The sequence below is a fragment of the Numida meleagris genome, chromosome 1 (genome assembly GCF_002078875.1).
Source record: "Numida meleagris isolate 19003 breed g44 Domestic line chromosome 1, NumMel1.0, whole genome shotgun sequence".
Classification (NCBI taxonomy): Eukaryota; Metazoa; Chordata; class Aves; order Galliformes; family Numididae; genus Numida; species Numida meleagris.
The window spans coordinates 173,805,709-173,821,238 of record NC_034409.1 but is presented as its reverse complement, the minus strand read 5'-3'; the positions used below and the strand labels follow the sequence as shown (position 1 = coordinate 173,821,238).

The 15,530-nt window shown below is 43.3% G+C and overlaps 1 protein-coding gene across 11 annotated transcripts in view; it reads left to right on the top strand.

Annotated features, from left to right (window-relative positions):
- PAN3 (PAN3 poly(A) specific ribonuclease subunit) overlaps positions 549-15,530 on the top strand; it is a 77,098-nt gene continuing 62,116 nt past the window's right edge. For 3 of the 11 annotated variants that reach the window (XM_021378712.1, XM_021378694.1, XM_021378685.1), the window contains exons 1-3: positions 554-1,257; positions 6,361-6,501; positions 13,515-13,636. In XM_021378712.1, coding sequence (XP_021234387.1) covers positions 822-1,257; positions 6,361-6,501; positions 13,515-13,636 — 699 coding nt within the window. In that variant the 5' untranslated portion in view covers positions 554-821. Of the gene's footprint in view, positions 1,258-6,360; positions 6,502-13,514; positions 13,637-15,530 lie in introns of all 11 variants that reach the window. The other 8 variants (XM_021378744.1, XM_021378703.1, XR_002433022.1 and 5 more) reach the window with 7 other exon arrangements.

Here is a 15,530-nt window from a genome sequence, read left to right as displayed (position 1 = left end):
GAGGAAGGAAGGATCTGACTGGTTTCAGCACGACATTGAAAAGCTCACTTCGTATATTTTTTAATTCCTCTTCACACAACTTTTAAGAGCACCTCAGGCGCAGGTCCTGGGTTTGTTATTCCCTCAGAGAAGACAAGAGACACAAAGCGCTCCCGTTTCCACACTCGGTGCTTTCCATACCCAACTGCTGCCAAGCGCGCTTTAAAACGCGACGCTTTCCCCCCACAGACACCATTTGGGTGACTGCACCGCGAGCGGTGCCAACAATGCGACCGAGGAAAATCCGAGAGAACCCCGAGTGTGGCTGCCCAGGTGACACACCGGAGGCTCACCGAGAACACGCACTGCTCGCGGGGAAAGCAAACCACCCCTCCGAAGCAGCAGAGCCAGAGAACTCCCCTCAGGCGGAGGGGAACCCCGGTAAGCCGCGAGGGGCGGGGAGCAGCGCGCTGGGGCCGGCTGACAGCCAAGCAAAACCGAGCGCCCCGGGGCAGCCGCCGCCGCACGCTACCCCCGCGCCCCGACCCGCGGCGGCAGTACCCAGAATGCCCCGCGCCGGCGCAGGCGCGCCCGGGCAGCCGCTCAGGAAGAGGAAAATGGCATAAACAACCCCAGGCGCCGGGACCTCCGAGCAGTGCCGCCGCCCCCCGCCGCGGGGCCGCTCCAGCGGAGCGGAGTCGCCTCCCCTCTCTTCTCCCTCCCCCTCCCTCAGCCGGAGCCCCGGGGTGACGGCGGTCCCCGCGCCCCTTCCTCCTCCTCCCCGCCCCGTCCCTCCCTCCCTCCTTCCCCATGGTGCCGACCCCGGCGGCGGGGCGGCTGCCATGAACCCCAGCGGCCTGCCCTGCTCCTCGCCGTCGCCGGTACTGGGGCCGCCGGCGGCGGGGGTCGGCGCGGCGGGGCCGGCGGGCGGCGGCGGGGCGGGGGCCGGAGGAGGGGGGGGCGGCGGCGGGGCCGTGAAGCTGAAGTTCTGCCGTTACTACGCCAAGGACAAGACCTGCTTCTACGGCGAGGAGTGCCAGTTCCTGCATGAGGAGCCCGGCGCCGCCCCCGCCGGCCCGGGGCCCGCCGCTCCCCTCGGCGCGCTGCCCCTCGGCCTCCCCCCGCCCGCCGCCGCCGCCGGGCCTGGATACCCTGTGCCTCACGGGGCCAGCCCGGGCCCGGCGGCGGCGGTGGTGGGGCCGAAGAAAGCCGAGCTGGGGGCGGGAGGCGGCGGAGGAGGCGGCGGCGGCGGGGGGCTGGATGGCCCGCGGCTGGCGAGTGAGTACGGGGAGGACGCGCCGTTCGTGCTGGGGAGGCGGTTACCGAGTGTGCCTTGGTGCTACCGGAAACAAATAACTACTGCCATGGTGGCTGGGCCGCTCCCCGGGCCGCCCCCGTGCGCTGCTCCATTGGAACCCTGCGGGGAGGAGGCGGAGGGGGAGCTCGGAGGGGTCTGTGGGGCTGCAGCCCCCGTCGGTCCGGCTCCGTTGGCGGAGAACGCCGCCCGCAGAGGGGAGGCGGTGCCCGGACAGCTGTTCCGTAGGGGCTGCCTGGGTCGTGCCTCGTGCGGACAACTTCGGCTGAGTCTGAAGTTGGAAGTTTGGAGCGTTCCCATTGAAATATTATTCCACAAAAAATGCCTGTGGTTTTGTAAATGACGATTCCATAACGATATGTATGTACGCTGGCTGCAGGAACGGCTTGGTTTGCTCAGCACAGCCCAGCTCCCTGGGAAGTGTCATGCCTCTTTACGTGAATGCATTAAGCGTGGCTGCATTATTGATCTGTCATAAAGCTGGTATTTGTTTACATTAAGTGACTTAATGTTCACATCCAGGCTTTTTTTTTTTTTTTTTGAGAGGGAGATGTAACCATGTTGAACTTCCTTCCTGTGTAGAGCTCTCAGCGCTTGGTACATGTGTCAGGAACCCAGGTGGTGAGCTCATGCCATTGAGCACTGTCTGTGCAGTGGAGAGCTGGACAGTGCCTTGCCTTAACGCAGTGCTATTGTGATTTCTCTTCCAGGAGTACCCTAAAACACAGAATTGCTCAATGCTTTCTATTAAAAGATGCCATCTTTAGGTGTTGATCAGTTTATCGAACTTCAGTTGTTCAAACTGAAGTCTGTTGCTTTTCTTTTTTTGATATAGAAGTAGATGGGAAAGATTCACCAGTGATTCCATCTCTTTCTTTTTTGAACAGAATTAGGTGTGGAATACACTTCTTTAAAAATGATTTCCTTTTACATAGATTAAAATCTTCTAAGCTGTTGCTTTCAGGCTTGGGGAGAGGATGCAGAGCTGGCATAAGGATAAAAGCTTCCATATGAAGGATATTCTTTATTTGTTCTCATACAGAAGAATTCTAAAATTTAAGTCCTAAATCTAAGAAAAAAAGTATAATTGTGTGCTCAGTGATTGATGTTGCTGAGTAGTTAAATTGTTTGGAAATCATGCTTTGATTGAGTACGTTTCAGCCCATCAGAGGTTTAAGGCTCTGTAGAGCTCTCTCCATTTGCTGCTGATGTGAGTGGAGCAAGAATGGCTGCTGGGGGAGCTGCCTCACATGAAGTTACAGAAGGCAAAGGTTTGGTCTGGTAAATGAGTGTCTTGTATGAAGGGGTCTGGGTAGAGTAAGAGTAAGGGAAGAAGAGAGGGAGGAAAGGTAGAGAACCATGGGGTGGGTCCAGTCTTGCCTCTGGGCTTTGCTTCATTTCATGAAGGTGCCCAGAGAGGTTATGGATGCCCCATCCCTGTAGGTGTTCAAGGCCAGGTTGGATGGGGCCCTGGCAGCCTGGTCTAGTGTTAGATATGGAGGTTGGTAGCCCTGCCTGTGGCAGGGGCATTGGAGCTTCATAATCCTTGAGGTCCCTTCCAACCCAAGCCATTCTATGATTCTATGAAGATATTAGTTCAAAATCTGGAGTCGATCTGTATAGGTCCTGAAAGTTAAAAATCTAAAATTGTTACCTTGCCGATGGCCTGCTGTGTTACCAGTATGATTTCCAAGTGGATGGAATGAAAGCTTTATTTTCATGGATGTAGAAACAACAACAACAAAGCTTTATTTAACCGTGAAGTTCTAAAGGGAAGAATATGAAATTAGAAAGTGCCCAAAGGTAGCCTGCCTGTACAGTCCCGTTGCCTGTCTTCCCTAATGTAGAAGTGTTGTGACAGTCTCTAGGTACACATGTATGTGTGCTGACTTCTGTTTTTCTCACTGGACCCCAGCCTCATTCAGTGCATGGAGCGGGTAATGCTCATTGAGTAATTAACTGTGTAGTCCTATTTATTATTAAAAGTGGGTCAGTGCCTCATTCTAACATGCGTGTTACTCTAATCCTGCTTTGAGTACGGGATTATTAATTTACTTATAGGTTTTTCTGTGGTAATCATGAAGGCTCCCCAAATACTGACTTATTTTCACAACATAGGTGATGGGGACATTGAGTGATAAGGAGGAGAGCAGTGAAAAGACGAGAAGTGTTTCAGTACCAGGCTATCAAGTGAAACAAGCAGGTGATGTGCTCAGAGCTAACCAACAGATATTTCTTCACATGTGTGGTTAAACTGTTCTTTGCCATAGATGTTTTAGATACTAACATCTGACAGGAGGTCAGAAAGTCATCAGATATTATTGAAAGAAAGCTGTGTTTGAGGTTACTAAATTCAACAACAAAAAATTCATTTTTTGAGTCAAACTCATCTTCCACCCCCTGTGGCTTAGAGCCTTCTGGGAAACTGCCTTATCCTTGCCTCAAGCTTGTGCTTTCATCTACACGGTCACTGCTGCCCAGCCTCGGAGCTGAGGTTGTGGGCACAATGTGCCTTTAGCCTGACTGCTTTGGCTTTTTCTGTTCTTGGGGAGCAAGTTTACCAATGCTGATGAACTCAATCCACTTTCATAATGTAGCATCCCCAGTCCCACAGCATTTGAAGCACAGATGTTCAAAGCACTGTTCCTGACTGCTTGGTCTTCCATGTCTGAGATGTGCTGTTGATCAGCTGCAAGATAAGAAGCATAGCTTGTGATTACCTGCTTGGAGTTTGATTTAAAAACAAACAAACAAACAAAAAAACAACCTTTTCACATAGGACCTCTATCACAGAGATAAAGGAAAGAAAGCATGTTGGAAAAAGTTTCTTCAAGATTTGTTAGTGGCCATGATCTGCATGCAGTGGTCTTCTAATGGACGCAAGTACCAGGTGTCCCAGCTGGCAGGTGGAGCAGCAGTGGTGCCTTACCTGGAAAGACTGCAGAAGGAGCAGAGATATGGGAATTGCTGTTCCTTGGCATTCAGGGAGAAATATATGATGGATAGGGTTTTAAGGTGCAGCTCAGGGAAGGGCAGGTGAGAGGCATGATAGCATGAGGAACATCTATTGTCTGCTCTCTGTTCTGTTTGAACCTTTACAAGCTCTGTAATGAGCAGTTCAGTGCCTGCATTACTGCATGCTGGCGCTCATTCCTGGAGCGCCTGATGTTATGTGAGGGAGGGTCTGAAGAAAAGTGTCATTATATTAAAATCCAGCTGTAAATTTTCCCATAAAATATAGGATACATGGTGGCTGCTGCCAGCGCTGCCGTTTACCTAGTGTCAGTGTGCTTAGAGCTCTGTGGCAGCAGAGCCAGTACTGCTGGCCTGGGGACCCGAGGAGCTGACCATGGGCACAGTGCTGCTGCTGGCTCTTTCTTGGTCTTTCAAGCCTTATTCTGTACAAAAATCCTTCCTCTAGGAAACGTGCTTTTAAAACAGATCTGTATTTCCATACTGTGCCTGTGATACTTCCACCAACACTGCCGCTCTGCCTTTCTCCACAGAGAAAGCCTGTCAGTGCAGGCTTTGTTGCCTGCCCGTGAGAAGGGGGAAAGGAGGATGGGGGCTTGGGTTGCGTTGGGTTGACCTAACAAAAGCATTATTGCTGTTTTCTCACCCTGCAAGTTGTATGTTCTGAGGCTGATCGTAGCCGTAGTGGGTATTGACTGCCACTGTAGCAACTGTGTGCAGTCCCTTGGTAGTTAAATCAGTGAGAGTTACGTTTTACGTTTGGTTAAATCCATAAGTAGGCTAGGTTTGGGATAGAAATACTTATAGATTTGTGTATGTTCTGCTTTTTTTTAAAATGTGTGTAGACCTTACTAGTCCATTCTTCTTTAAACAAAATGAAATAGTGAATGTAGGAAAAAACGGGAAGATAAGCCATTCAGCAGAATAGATATTAAAGGTAATCTGTTGGATTACACTTAATACAACAAAACAATGGTCAGGATTATTCTAAATATGGATTGTTATCATCTCTGGTAGTGTTTGAGTATTTGCAGCTTGAAGTATTAAGAAACTGACAGTTATCTCAGACTTTAAAAGGTAAATATGGTATGGTATGCAATGTACCAGCCTCTTTTCCCCTGGTTCTTCTTTGCTTGCATACAGAAAGCAGGTATTCCAATAAAGGTACAGAGCTGAGAGTTCCTTCTCTAGAGCTGTTTGTACTTGTATGTGATGCTGTATTGGTTGTCATGTTACCGTAATTTTCTTATTAGTGAGATGGATCATCTTTTAATTTTCCTGATGCCTTTTCCAGGAGCTGGTAGAGAATACGATTTTGATGTTGTTTTACTCTCAGTAATTTTAAGATGTTGAAGATAATTCTGAGAATTGAATAGACGTTTGGGATGGTTGGAGGCTGTTAAACATCTGAGAACTGAAGACTAAAACCAACAAGTTAAGAGATGCATGGGAGTAGATTAAAATGACTGAATTCATTTAATCAGTTCTTGTCTTGCATGTCAGCTGAAGAAATTGGGAAATAATAGGGATGGATTTTTTTTTCCTCCAGCTTTAAAATGTTTCGTGTGGAAATTGGGAAGAAAATGGAAAATTACTGAAGGGGTTAAGGAAAAACAGAAGGGAAAATGTACGAATCTGCAAATTACATGAGATTTTGAAGAGCAGTTTTAGCACATGAAACTTTCAGGAGGAAAAGAAAAAACATGCTACTAGTTAGATTTGAAACTGATTTTTCTCTATTTATATACTTGAAGGGTATTCTTTATTGTCTGAGGAATAATTCAAGTCAAAATATTCCCCAGGAATTACAGATACCTCTGGAGTACTGGTGGTTATTTGTTTCTGGTAGTACCCACTATGCGTTGGGTATCCAAGTACTTAACAGTTGTTACTATTTCAATTGTTTTCTTATTTCAAAGACAAAAATAAAAAAGAGTGTTTGTTGGGGGGTGGGATAGTTACAGACGTTGTGTGAGTGGACTTGAAGCTTATATGTACAGTAACAATGTAAAGTTTTGATAATGTTTCTTAAGATACTGAGCATCCCCACTTAGTTTCTGTCCAGCAGTTATTAGATAACTGATTTTTTGTAGGTATCACTGTAGGAGTGGGCCTGCAGGAAGGATTTGAATGCACAGAAACTAGTGACCTTGGGGACCAGCTCAGAAAAAGTTCCCTGTGTAAGGAACCGTCTAGAAGCAAATTTAGACTGCTGCGGGAAAAGTGGACAAATGGTAAGTGAGGGTGGGGTGAGAAACAGGGAGAAGCAGCTCTGCAGGACCTCGGGGGCCAAGCAATCTCTTGGTCTTGAGGCAGCTGTTGGAAAGGGGGTCAGTGGAGGGATTTAGATAGTAAGCTGATGTGGCTGATGTTCTCCTTATCTGTTGTTTTCTAGTAATGATGTAATACGTTATGCTGCCAGAAAAATGGTATAGTGAATCGCTGTGTATTGAAGCTGAGTTAGTGTAGATCGCGCCCTGTGTTTGTATGTGTTCCATCAGTCTCTTGGAAGTTAAGTTCTGATGATGTGATTGTTTTGTCTGATCTTCAAAGATAGTTACGTGTTTAAATCTTATTTGTATTGTTTTATTTGCTTCCTTATGGCCTTTTACTTTTTTTTTATTTGAGAATTGGGGTTTAGAAACAACTCAAACACAAAAGTCACAGTAAACATGTGCATTGTAGAAGCTATAGTCAGACTGGTTACACGATATGAAATTCTTGTCATCTGTGGGTAGGCTTTCTCTCTTTTAGTTGTTCTAGTGCTAACAAAATGGGCAGGAAGAGCTTTCCTTTCTTTTCTGGTGTCTCTTTCTCACTCCTGTTGAAAATATCCAAGGCAGGACTTTAGAACATCCGCATCCATTTCATACAGCTGTTTTTTTTCTATTAGGAAGTTCAGTTTTAGGTACTAGAAAGAGGGTGTTAAAATTGAACTTGTTTTGAAAGAAATTTGTCATATATTGAACAACTTGATCCAATACATCAGGAAAAGTGAAAGCTATTAGAGAATGTTTGTTCTGAAAGCTCTGATATGAAATGGTTACATTAGTTTGAATTGCTTCTCCCGATAACAGAATGCTTCTGATGGCTCTTTTTCAAAAGTATCACTTTGGGTTTGTATTATCGCTGTGCTTTTGGACTTGGTCCATGAAGAAGAGTCCTGCTGTTCTAGATGCAGTACAAAGATTTTCATGGAGTGAAAGGATGGTGCCTTTTTTCAGGCTTTTTCAGATGCTTCTATGATGAGGGAAATATTTATTTATTTATTTATTTAGAGGCAGCCCAGTCATTTAATTTTATAGTGAAGACTACTGTTTTCCTCTGCTTACCCAAGAGTATCTCGTCACTTAGTGGGAGTGTTTGTAAATACGGCAGCATTTCCCAAACTGTTTTGCTTCCTGTCTGTCTTTCAGCCAACTTGGTTCATTTGTGCTGTCTGCCCTCCGACTGCACTTTCATTTACAGCAGCACGACCCAGTGGTGTACTTTTACTTCTTGCTCCTCATGCCTGGGGGTTAGTGCACAGTGTCTTTGCCCACTCTCTCAATTTCTGTGGTTACTAGTTGGATTTGGAAAATGGTTGTGTTAAATGAGAGGTAAAAAAAAAAAAGACTGGAAGAAGCTGCTTGCCCTAGCAAGTTGTGACAATAATTCTGTTGCTTTCTCTGCAGTGCTACTAAGATGTGTTTAATAACGCATACAGTGCTTGGGAGCTGCTCCAGAGGTACAAAAGCAGGGCAGGCACCTCAAACACCTGGCTATTTCCTGATACAAACACGTTAGTACAAAGCAGAGTAGGAGAAAGAGAAGTTCTTATGACTCCACAGTGCTTTGAGAACACTGAACCAATTTTCTATATCTTAAACGACTTGCCCTAGGAAGGCTTTGTATATGAAGTATTATTGTTGTCTCAGTGTTAGGATAGCTAACTCTAAAATTCCAGTGAAGATATGGCACTGTAGTTTTTGCTGCTTTATATCTAGTTGAGATAACACCTTGGTCTCTGAATGCACGTGTGCAGTGAATATGTGAATAAGCTTACACAAGCTGTGTTGAGTTGGAGAGTGCTTGCGATTGTGGCTGCTCTGGGAGTTCCAATCAAGATTGCCTCTATAAATACAAACTTTTCTTGAGGCATAAAGTAATTATAGTAAGGCTGTTAGGTGGTGACAGTAGCAAAACGATTTATTTCGGTCTGTTTTATTACCTTGCCAGACATCTTTAAATATTTGTTTTGAAAAATACGTCAACAAAAATCTTTTGGGATCTTACTTCAGCCTGTTCATTTTTGGGCCCGTATATCCCATTATTGTAAAGAACATTAAGAACAGTTTACTGGATTATCAGTGCTGATGCCAGGGTTGTAAAAGCAGTACAGGATAGTGGAGTATTTGTTTACTGTTCAGAATGAAAATAACAGGAATGCCACCTTTCCAGATAGTGTTAGTATTCAGATAATGCTAGTATGACAAAACAGCATTGAACCCACTGATTCTGCTGAAGCATTCCCGTTGAGTTCATCACAGTACTACTCAAGTACTTTGGCTGTGTTGAGATCCTTTGTTCCTGAAGAAAAAAAATCCTTGAAATAGGTAAGGCAAAAATAACCATCTATTTTACTCCCCCCACTCTTTGGTGCCTGCATCTGAAGGGAAGCCTACTTTGTGCTAAAATCCTGTGGGTGAAGAATTATGTAAGATGATATTTATTTTTAATTGCAGCTGTCACATTAAGCTGCAGTGTTACTCACCGAGCAAAATGTTATTGGATAATGAGTACGTAAAATGTAGAAACCACCTTCTGAATTTCTCAAGTTGTTTTTTTTTTTCCTCCAGAATTACTAGAATGTAATTTCTGGAATCTAGACACTTCTTGTTTTCATTTGTGCTTGCCCAACGTGTTTACATTTATTTTACCAATGGTTTCTTAGTTTGCATAATTATTTTTTCTAATTTGATGTTTCCTGAAAAAGGAGACTTAACTCTTTTTGTTCCCCCCACATCCGTGTCGTCTTCTCAGGTGTACCTGATCAACCTTTACTCTTTTATAAGGAAGTTGTAGTTCCTCTCCAAGGAAGGGTCCGTTGACAATTTATGTAACTTCAACATGTGGAAAGTATTGTTATGAAACAAAAGCACGTTCCTCTGACAAGAATAGCCAGTTCCAGATTTTCTTTAAGTTATTGTCCAAACTTACTTACCTACAGTTGTAATTGGTGATTTAAAAAAGAAAAAACCACAAACCTCACAAGTTTGTATTTCTCATTCTAATAGCACTGTGTTTGAAAGTGTGTGCTTATGACAGGAGAGATCCAGAGAGACAAATCAAATGCAAGGGAATAAAAGAACTTCTGGACTTCTGTTTTTCATTTTGCTTTTAGTACCATGCTGCTATTGTGGTAAAGCCTACAGACTTCTGGTTGAAGATCTCCTGTAGGTTATGTATGATAAATTACTTTTTTTTTTTTATGCTCTCAACTGCCTTTGTCTTTGAAGAGCAAGGGAGAATTTATGATTTGCCAACTATTTGGCAGAAGGAAGATAAGCACCTTCTTATGGAGAAGGCCAAGTGCCAAAGCCAGTACAACTGCCTTTGTTGTTTAGGTATTTGTTGAGTTTTCATTGCTGTAACACCTGAATTTCCCTCTTTTGTGCAGCAGTGGAGTAGTGGGGAATGCTCTTATTTGGTTTTATAGGCAGTGGAGGGATTACTTACCTATGTCAGCTGCACATCTTCTGTTAATTTTCTTTCTCCCTACTACAGATGTATGGGAACTGCTGAGTCATGGCCTGAACCACTGATTGAGCACCTGGAGGAAAGACCCAGTCAGCCCTGGGAGCACAGGTGAAGGCAATTCACCTGTGCAACCAGAAGGGGTGGAGCCTGGCTCCACCCCTCTTAGGCCTCATTTAAGGGCTGACTGCCCCTGAGGAAGGATCTCTGCCTGGAGATCCTTCCTTGGTGGGAGCCTTTTCCTGCGAGCCCCAAATCTTCCGATCCGGGTGAGCGCTGTATTTTCCTTCCACCTTTTGTAACGCTGTTTCCATTGCGTTAGTCCTGCTTATCGCTACAACAGAGAAGCTACTTTATAGAAGTGAGTGCTTCTTCTGAAGCCAGTCGTTACACTTATTGCTTCTCAAGAACTCTATTGAAAATAGGAGCTATTGCTAAGAAAGCTGCCCTCTGCTCAAATGAGCCAAACTTCTCAGTGCTTTTCCTGTGGAATGTATTCTTGTTGTCTTTGTCCCTCTGCTAGAGGTGTTTTTCTGGGCCGTTTGGTTTAGGAGAGTAGGAAGGCAAATAGCTGAAATGCATCTTGGAGTGAGTAAGTGCAGGAGGTGAAGCATCAGCAGAATTCAGTGGTGGGTCAGCACTCAAGAGCAGCAGTCTGAGGGATCCCTGCAAGGAGGCTGGCAGCACAACCATGCCATTGGGCTTGAGAGTCTTCACATGGCTAGACAGTGGAAATGTGCTGGAGTAGTTTTTTCTATCTGGAGTATCCAGCATGTCAATAGGAAGTCTAGTCTGTAGTACGAAACAGCTTTGAGTGGTATGGATTGGCTTGTGTCGCAAATACTGCTGGTATTTGAGCAGCGTTAGAGATCAACATTATGCTGTACAGCAGTGTCCTCCACATTGCTCAGCTTGGGATCGCTGCAGGAAACTTGCTGCTGTTTGCAGCTTGAGGTGCCTGGCACTGTGGGTACTGCATCTGGGCAAGGAGGAGAACAGCTGGTCCTGCCTGCTTGCTTCTGCCTTGTGTTGGCTCCGGTGATTTATTTGGATAATGGGTGACTGCAGCTATAGCAGCTTGCTGGATTACTGCAGTTGAGCTGTGGGGTTTATTTCATGCAGATGGGGCCTTTCACTTGCCTTGCTGAAGATGGTAAAATCCTTACTTGAAGGTTTTCTACTTGCCTTTTTCCAGTCGTAATGATTTTGTATACTAACTGTATCTGTCCAAGAGAGAAATTAAGCTAAGTGGGTTCTTGTGTTGACTCTGATGTAGAGAGGAGCAGTTGGGGAAGTTGAGCCAATTGTCTGTTCAAGTTTTCAACAGGCTGGAGCATCTCATAACTGGTGGTGTTATCTAAGGGAGTCACTTGCTCTAGTTTGTTTAAAAATTGGATATAATCTGAATTTTGATGGAAATGTAAGATGAAATGGAAGACGGTGCATATAGTATACCTTGAAACAATGCTTGTTCCTTCAAGCTGAAGTTCTTCGTGGTCTTTTGCAATCAAGATGTAGTTCTTGATAATGGCTGAAATGCAGATGGAGAATTTTAAGATAGGCAGAAAGTACAGCGTGGACCCTAAATAACTTGTGGGCAAGCTAGACTGAAACTACTCATTGCTACACATTTGCTATTTTATAGCTTTCTTGTGAGAAAAATATTAGGACTTTACCAGAAAAGAATTGTGTTAAAATGCCATCCTCTACAGGATGAGTTAGAGACTGAAGGAGCAGGTAGGGGAGAACAATAACTGGTGTTCTACACACATTAATTTCAATGATACAGCAGTTCAGTAGTTATAATTTTTCTATTCTTTACCCTCATTTAGAAAATTTACATTCAAAAAGGTAAGTTTTTACCTGAACAGCAGCTTTGTCTTTTTTAGAGCTGGAGAAGGAGGTTTTGTGAAGTTTGTTTGGCTGCTCTTCAGAATTACGAAGGAGGAACTGGGGCCTGGATGGTGGAGACAGCTTTATTTTACTATTCTCAGCTGCCTTAAAGCATTTTTATGAACATTTCCATGTTGTACTTAATTTCTTATTAGCATCTTTCGAGCCCCTTAGGTATATCCGTCAACTCTTCAGAGTATACAAATAGTGTTCTAACTTTGGCAGTGATACTTCAAAAACTTGTTTTGACTGCAAAGCTCATCTGTACTGCAGCGGAAGTGTGGTGCTTTTTTGATCTCTCACCCCATCCAGCTCTTCACCGGTGGTGCTGTTGGTTTTAACCCCGGTTGGCTAGTTGATACAGCTGCACGCTTTGGGTGCATGTGCCCAGAGTGTGGATGCTGCTAGTGATTCTGGTCTTCTAGTCCTCCCTGTGATTCCTTCTGACTGTAGTACTTCTTTTACTCTTGCTGTACCTGTAGCGTGGAAATGGCTTCATGATTTACGTAGTCTCTTTTGGAGTGGAAGTTCCCGTTCTCATGAGACTGTAGGGAATATAAGCTGCGTGCCATTAGCTCTGCTATAAAATTCCAGCTGATTTCCCTTGAGAATTCAGGGCAGGAAGCCGTTTCAGTGTCACCGGCTGGCTGAAAGTCCACGCAGAAGTTGAAGTTGGGTAGTTTGGTACAGGATGTTCTTCTGAGTTGGATGCGTGCCTTTCTACCTTAGAGCTACCAGTTACTCATGTCTGTTGGCTTGCACTGGCCTGGCCGTACAGATTAGTGCCGTTATAATTTGCTGTGGGTGTTTTTGTGGAAGCTTAATTTGAATTGCAACTTGTATGCAGCTGTAAAATCTTTTGTTATCTAAGTAGTACCTGAGTGAGTGTTTTGTGTTAATTGTGACTGCTCTTGTTGTTCTCCGTAGCCTCACAGTGGCAAATTCATTTATTTGTAGTTCAAGTGCAGCGCTTGCGTTTACTTCTAGGTGCACAACTTAGTGAGATTAATTTCTTCAGTTATATCCTTCACATTTAATTTCAGTCCAGTATAATCTTTAGCCACTTATGCAACTGTTGCTGCTTGGTGAAGTACAAGATAATGAAAATGGCAGTATGCTAAGGAAGCTTTTGAAGTGTTTGTGCGTTGTGTGAGAGAACTTGAGATATTTTAAAGTATCTTTTTTGCTACCTTTTAAAAGAACAACTCAATTCCCTTAAAAACTCTTCTTGACACATACATTTCTAAGATGTGTATGCAAGGATATTGATTTTTCTTTAAATGATCATCTATTTTTGTTTATTTGTTCCTGATATTTTACCTGCCTTGTTGTTATTGTTTATAGGGTTCCTTGTTTCCTTAAAAACCTGCCACGTTTCTGCCTCTCTGCATTCATGTTGTAACTCAGTGCTGCATATGCTGTCATTTAGTATCCGCTTTCATAATTTTTTTATGCACTTATGTTTCTTGTTTGTTTTACTGAGAAGATAGGCGTGAAGCATTGTTACCAACTTCCTACTGTTCTGCTCCCCCCACCTCAAATGTTTTAAAAAGATGTCATCACATAAACCAGTGATAAAACTATATTTGTCTGAAACATTTTTCTTTTTTTCTTGTAGTTCCTGGAATAGATGGCGGTGGGCTAGCTGATGCTAGTCTCACGGATTCTTACTTTAGCACCAGCTTCATTGGCGTTAATGGATTTGGAAGTCCTGCTGAATCCAAGTATCCCATGATGCAGGTAATAGCAGAGAATTTCATGGTGTTTCATTAGTTTGGGCTGGCATTACGCCAAGAAGGGTAACTGTCCAAGAGTCAGGAAAAGTGCATTGGGCTGGTATGTCATCTTGCAGGGTATACAATGTATACTTTCTTTAATCTTGTAAATAGGAATGAAGCAATATTGTTGCTTTAAAATTAGCTTGTTTTTATTGGCACTTATTTCAGCAGTTTGGGCATTGCTACATATGTTAATACCATGCTTCTTGATCTTTTTTATGCTTATGTCTAATTTTGATAGTCTTTTACAAGATTTTGTGATACTGCAAAAAGCAAAAGTCACTAAAGCAAAATGTAGACTGTGAAAGCAGTAAGTTGCCAAGCAGAAAAAAAAATAGGATTTGCAAATGCAATCTCTAGTGGCGTTTAGTGATGCTGATTATATATTTAAGTCCTCTGAAATGTGTTTTGTATTTATACTGCTTCTGTGGATGTTGACACAGGAGTTTCTATGAAGTGGAATTATGGTATAGGTAATAGTATGCCATATTTAAAACCTAAATGAGCAACTATTGGATTAACACATGGAGTACTGTCATTCCCTCAAACTTGCTTTTAAAAGCTGAGAAGATGATCTCTCCCTTTACTCAAGGGTTTAATAAAGTAGCTGCTGGTAAATGAAAGAGAGTGCAAGTCAAATAGTTCCCACTGAGTCCTGACAGCAACTCTCTTCTTTTGTATCGAGGAAACTCTACTTATGAGCTTACTTTGATCTCAGTTGTGGCTGTATAATGGATTGAAAAATAACTCAGCAAAAGGTGGGAAATAGGTGTGTTCCCTTTTTGTTTCTTACTGCATGTTTTCAAGAAAACTGGATTTTCTCATTCAACAGAATTGCAAAATTATGGAAACGTGTATTACTGATGCATGATTTAAAAAGAGCATTTTGAACCTCTGATCCCAGAGTGCACTGATGATTCTAGAAGTTAGGTTATTTTTTTGTTGCTGTCTGTACAGTTACAAGTTTGGGTATTTAATGAGGCTGCATCTTATCCCTTTAGTAGAAAGTCATTGTTTTGTATTGTTAAAGTGAATTCTGTAGCAACACTGACATCTTTCTAAGCACAAAGTTTTAATTGTTTTTTTTTCTAGACGTATGATGAGTGTGAATCTAATGTGAATGCTCACAGGATTTTTAAATACTAATGTCTGTGAGATTACAGTCAAGGCGTTGTGTTTGTTTTTGACAAAATAGAAGAAATCGCTGTGCCTCTTACCTGTTGGAGGCCAAAGAAAAGTACTTCTGAAGATGAATTGCATTATTGCTGGAAAACATGCTTATAGACATGACGCTACAATTTAAACAAAAGCATTCCCATGTTGATTTGTTTTTTCTTTGGATAATGTAGCTTGAGTTCTTATTTTCATAGGTAGAGCTGGCAATGCTGTTTTGGTTGTTTGTCAGCTTCTAAATTGAGACTATACTGCCAAATTTACGGACTTGTGGTATGATTTTCCATGTCATTCAGTCCTCTGGAGAACGAGGCAAGGGAAAAATTGGACTTTTATTTAAAGAAAACAAATGCTTTACAGTTTGGAACAGAGGGTTTAAGCCTGATAGATCAGTGGTTGCGTCAAGGATATATCTTTTACTGCCTTTATGCAAATTTGCCCAGATTTGGTCACTTGATAAAGCTTTCCAAACTGGTTTATTTAGCCCCACTGGAGGCTTGCTAGGTGCTAGATAAGTTTCCCAAAGATGCAGCCTGCACTGGCATGTTCCAACATGTGTTCATTCCTGTTGCTACGGTGTTGGCCTGGTCTAGGCCTTGGTTGAATGCAGAGCAGGAATGCTGATCTTCCTTTACCTTTTCCTTTTCATCTGCTTCATACTGAAGCAGCATGGAAGAGAGTCT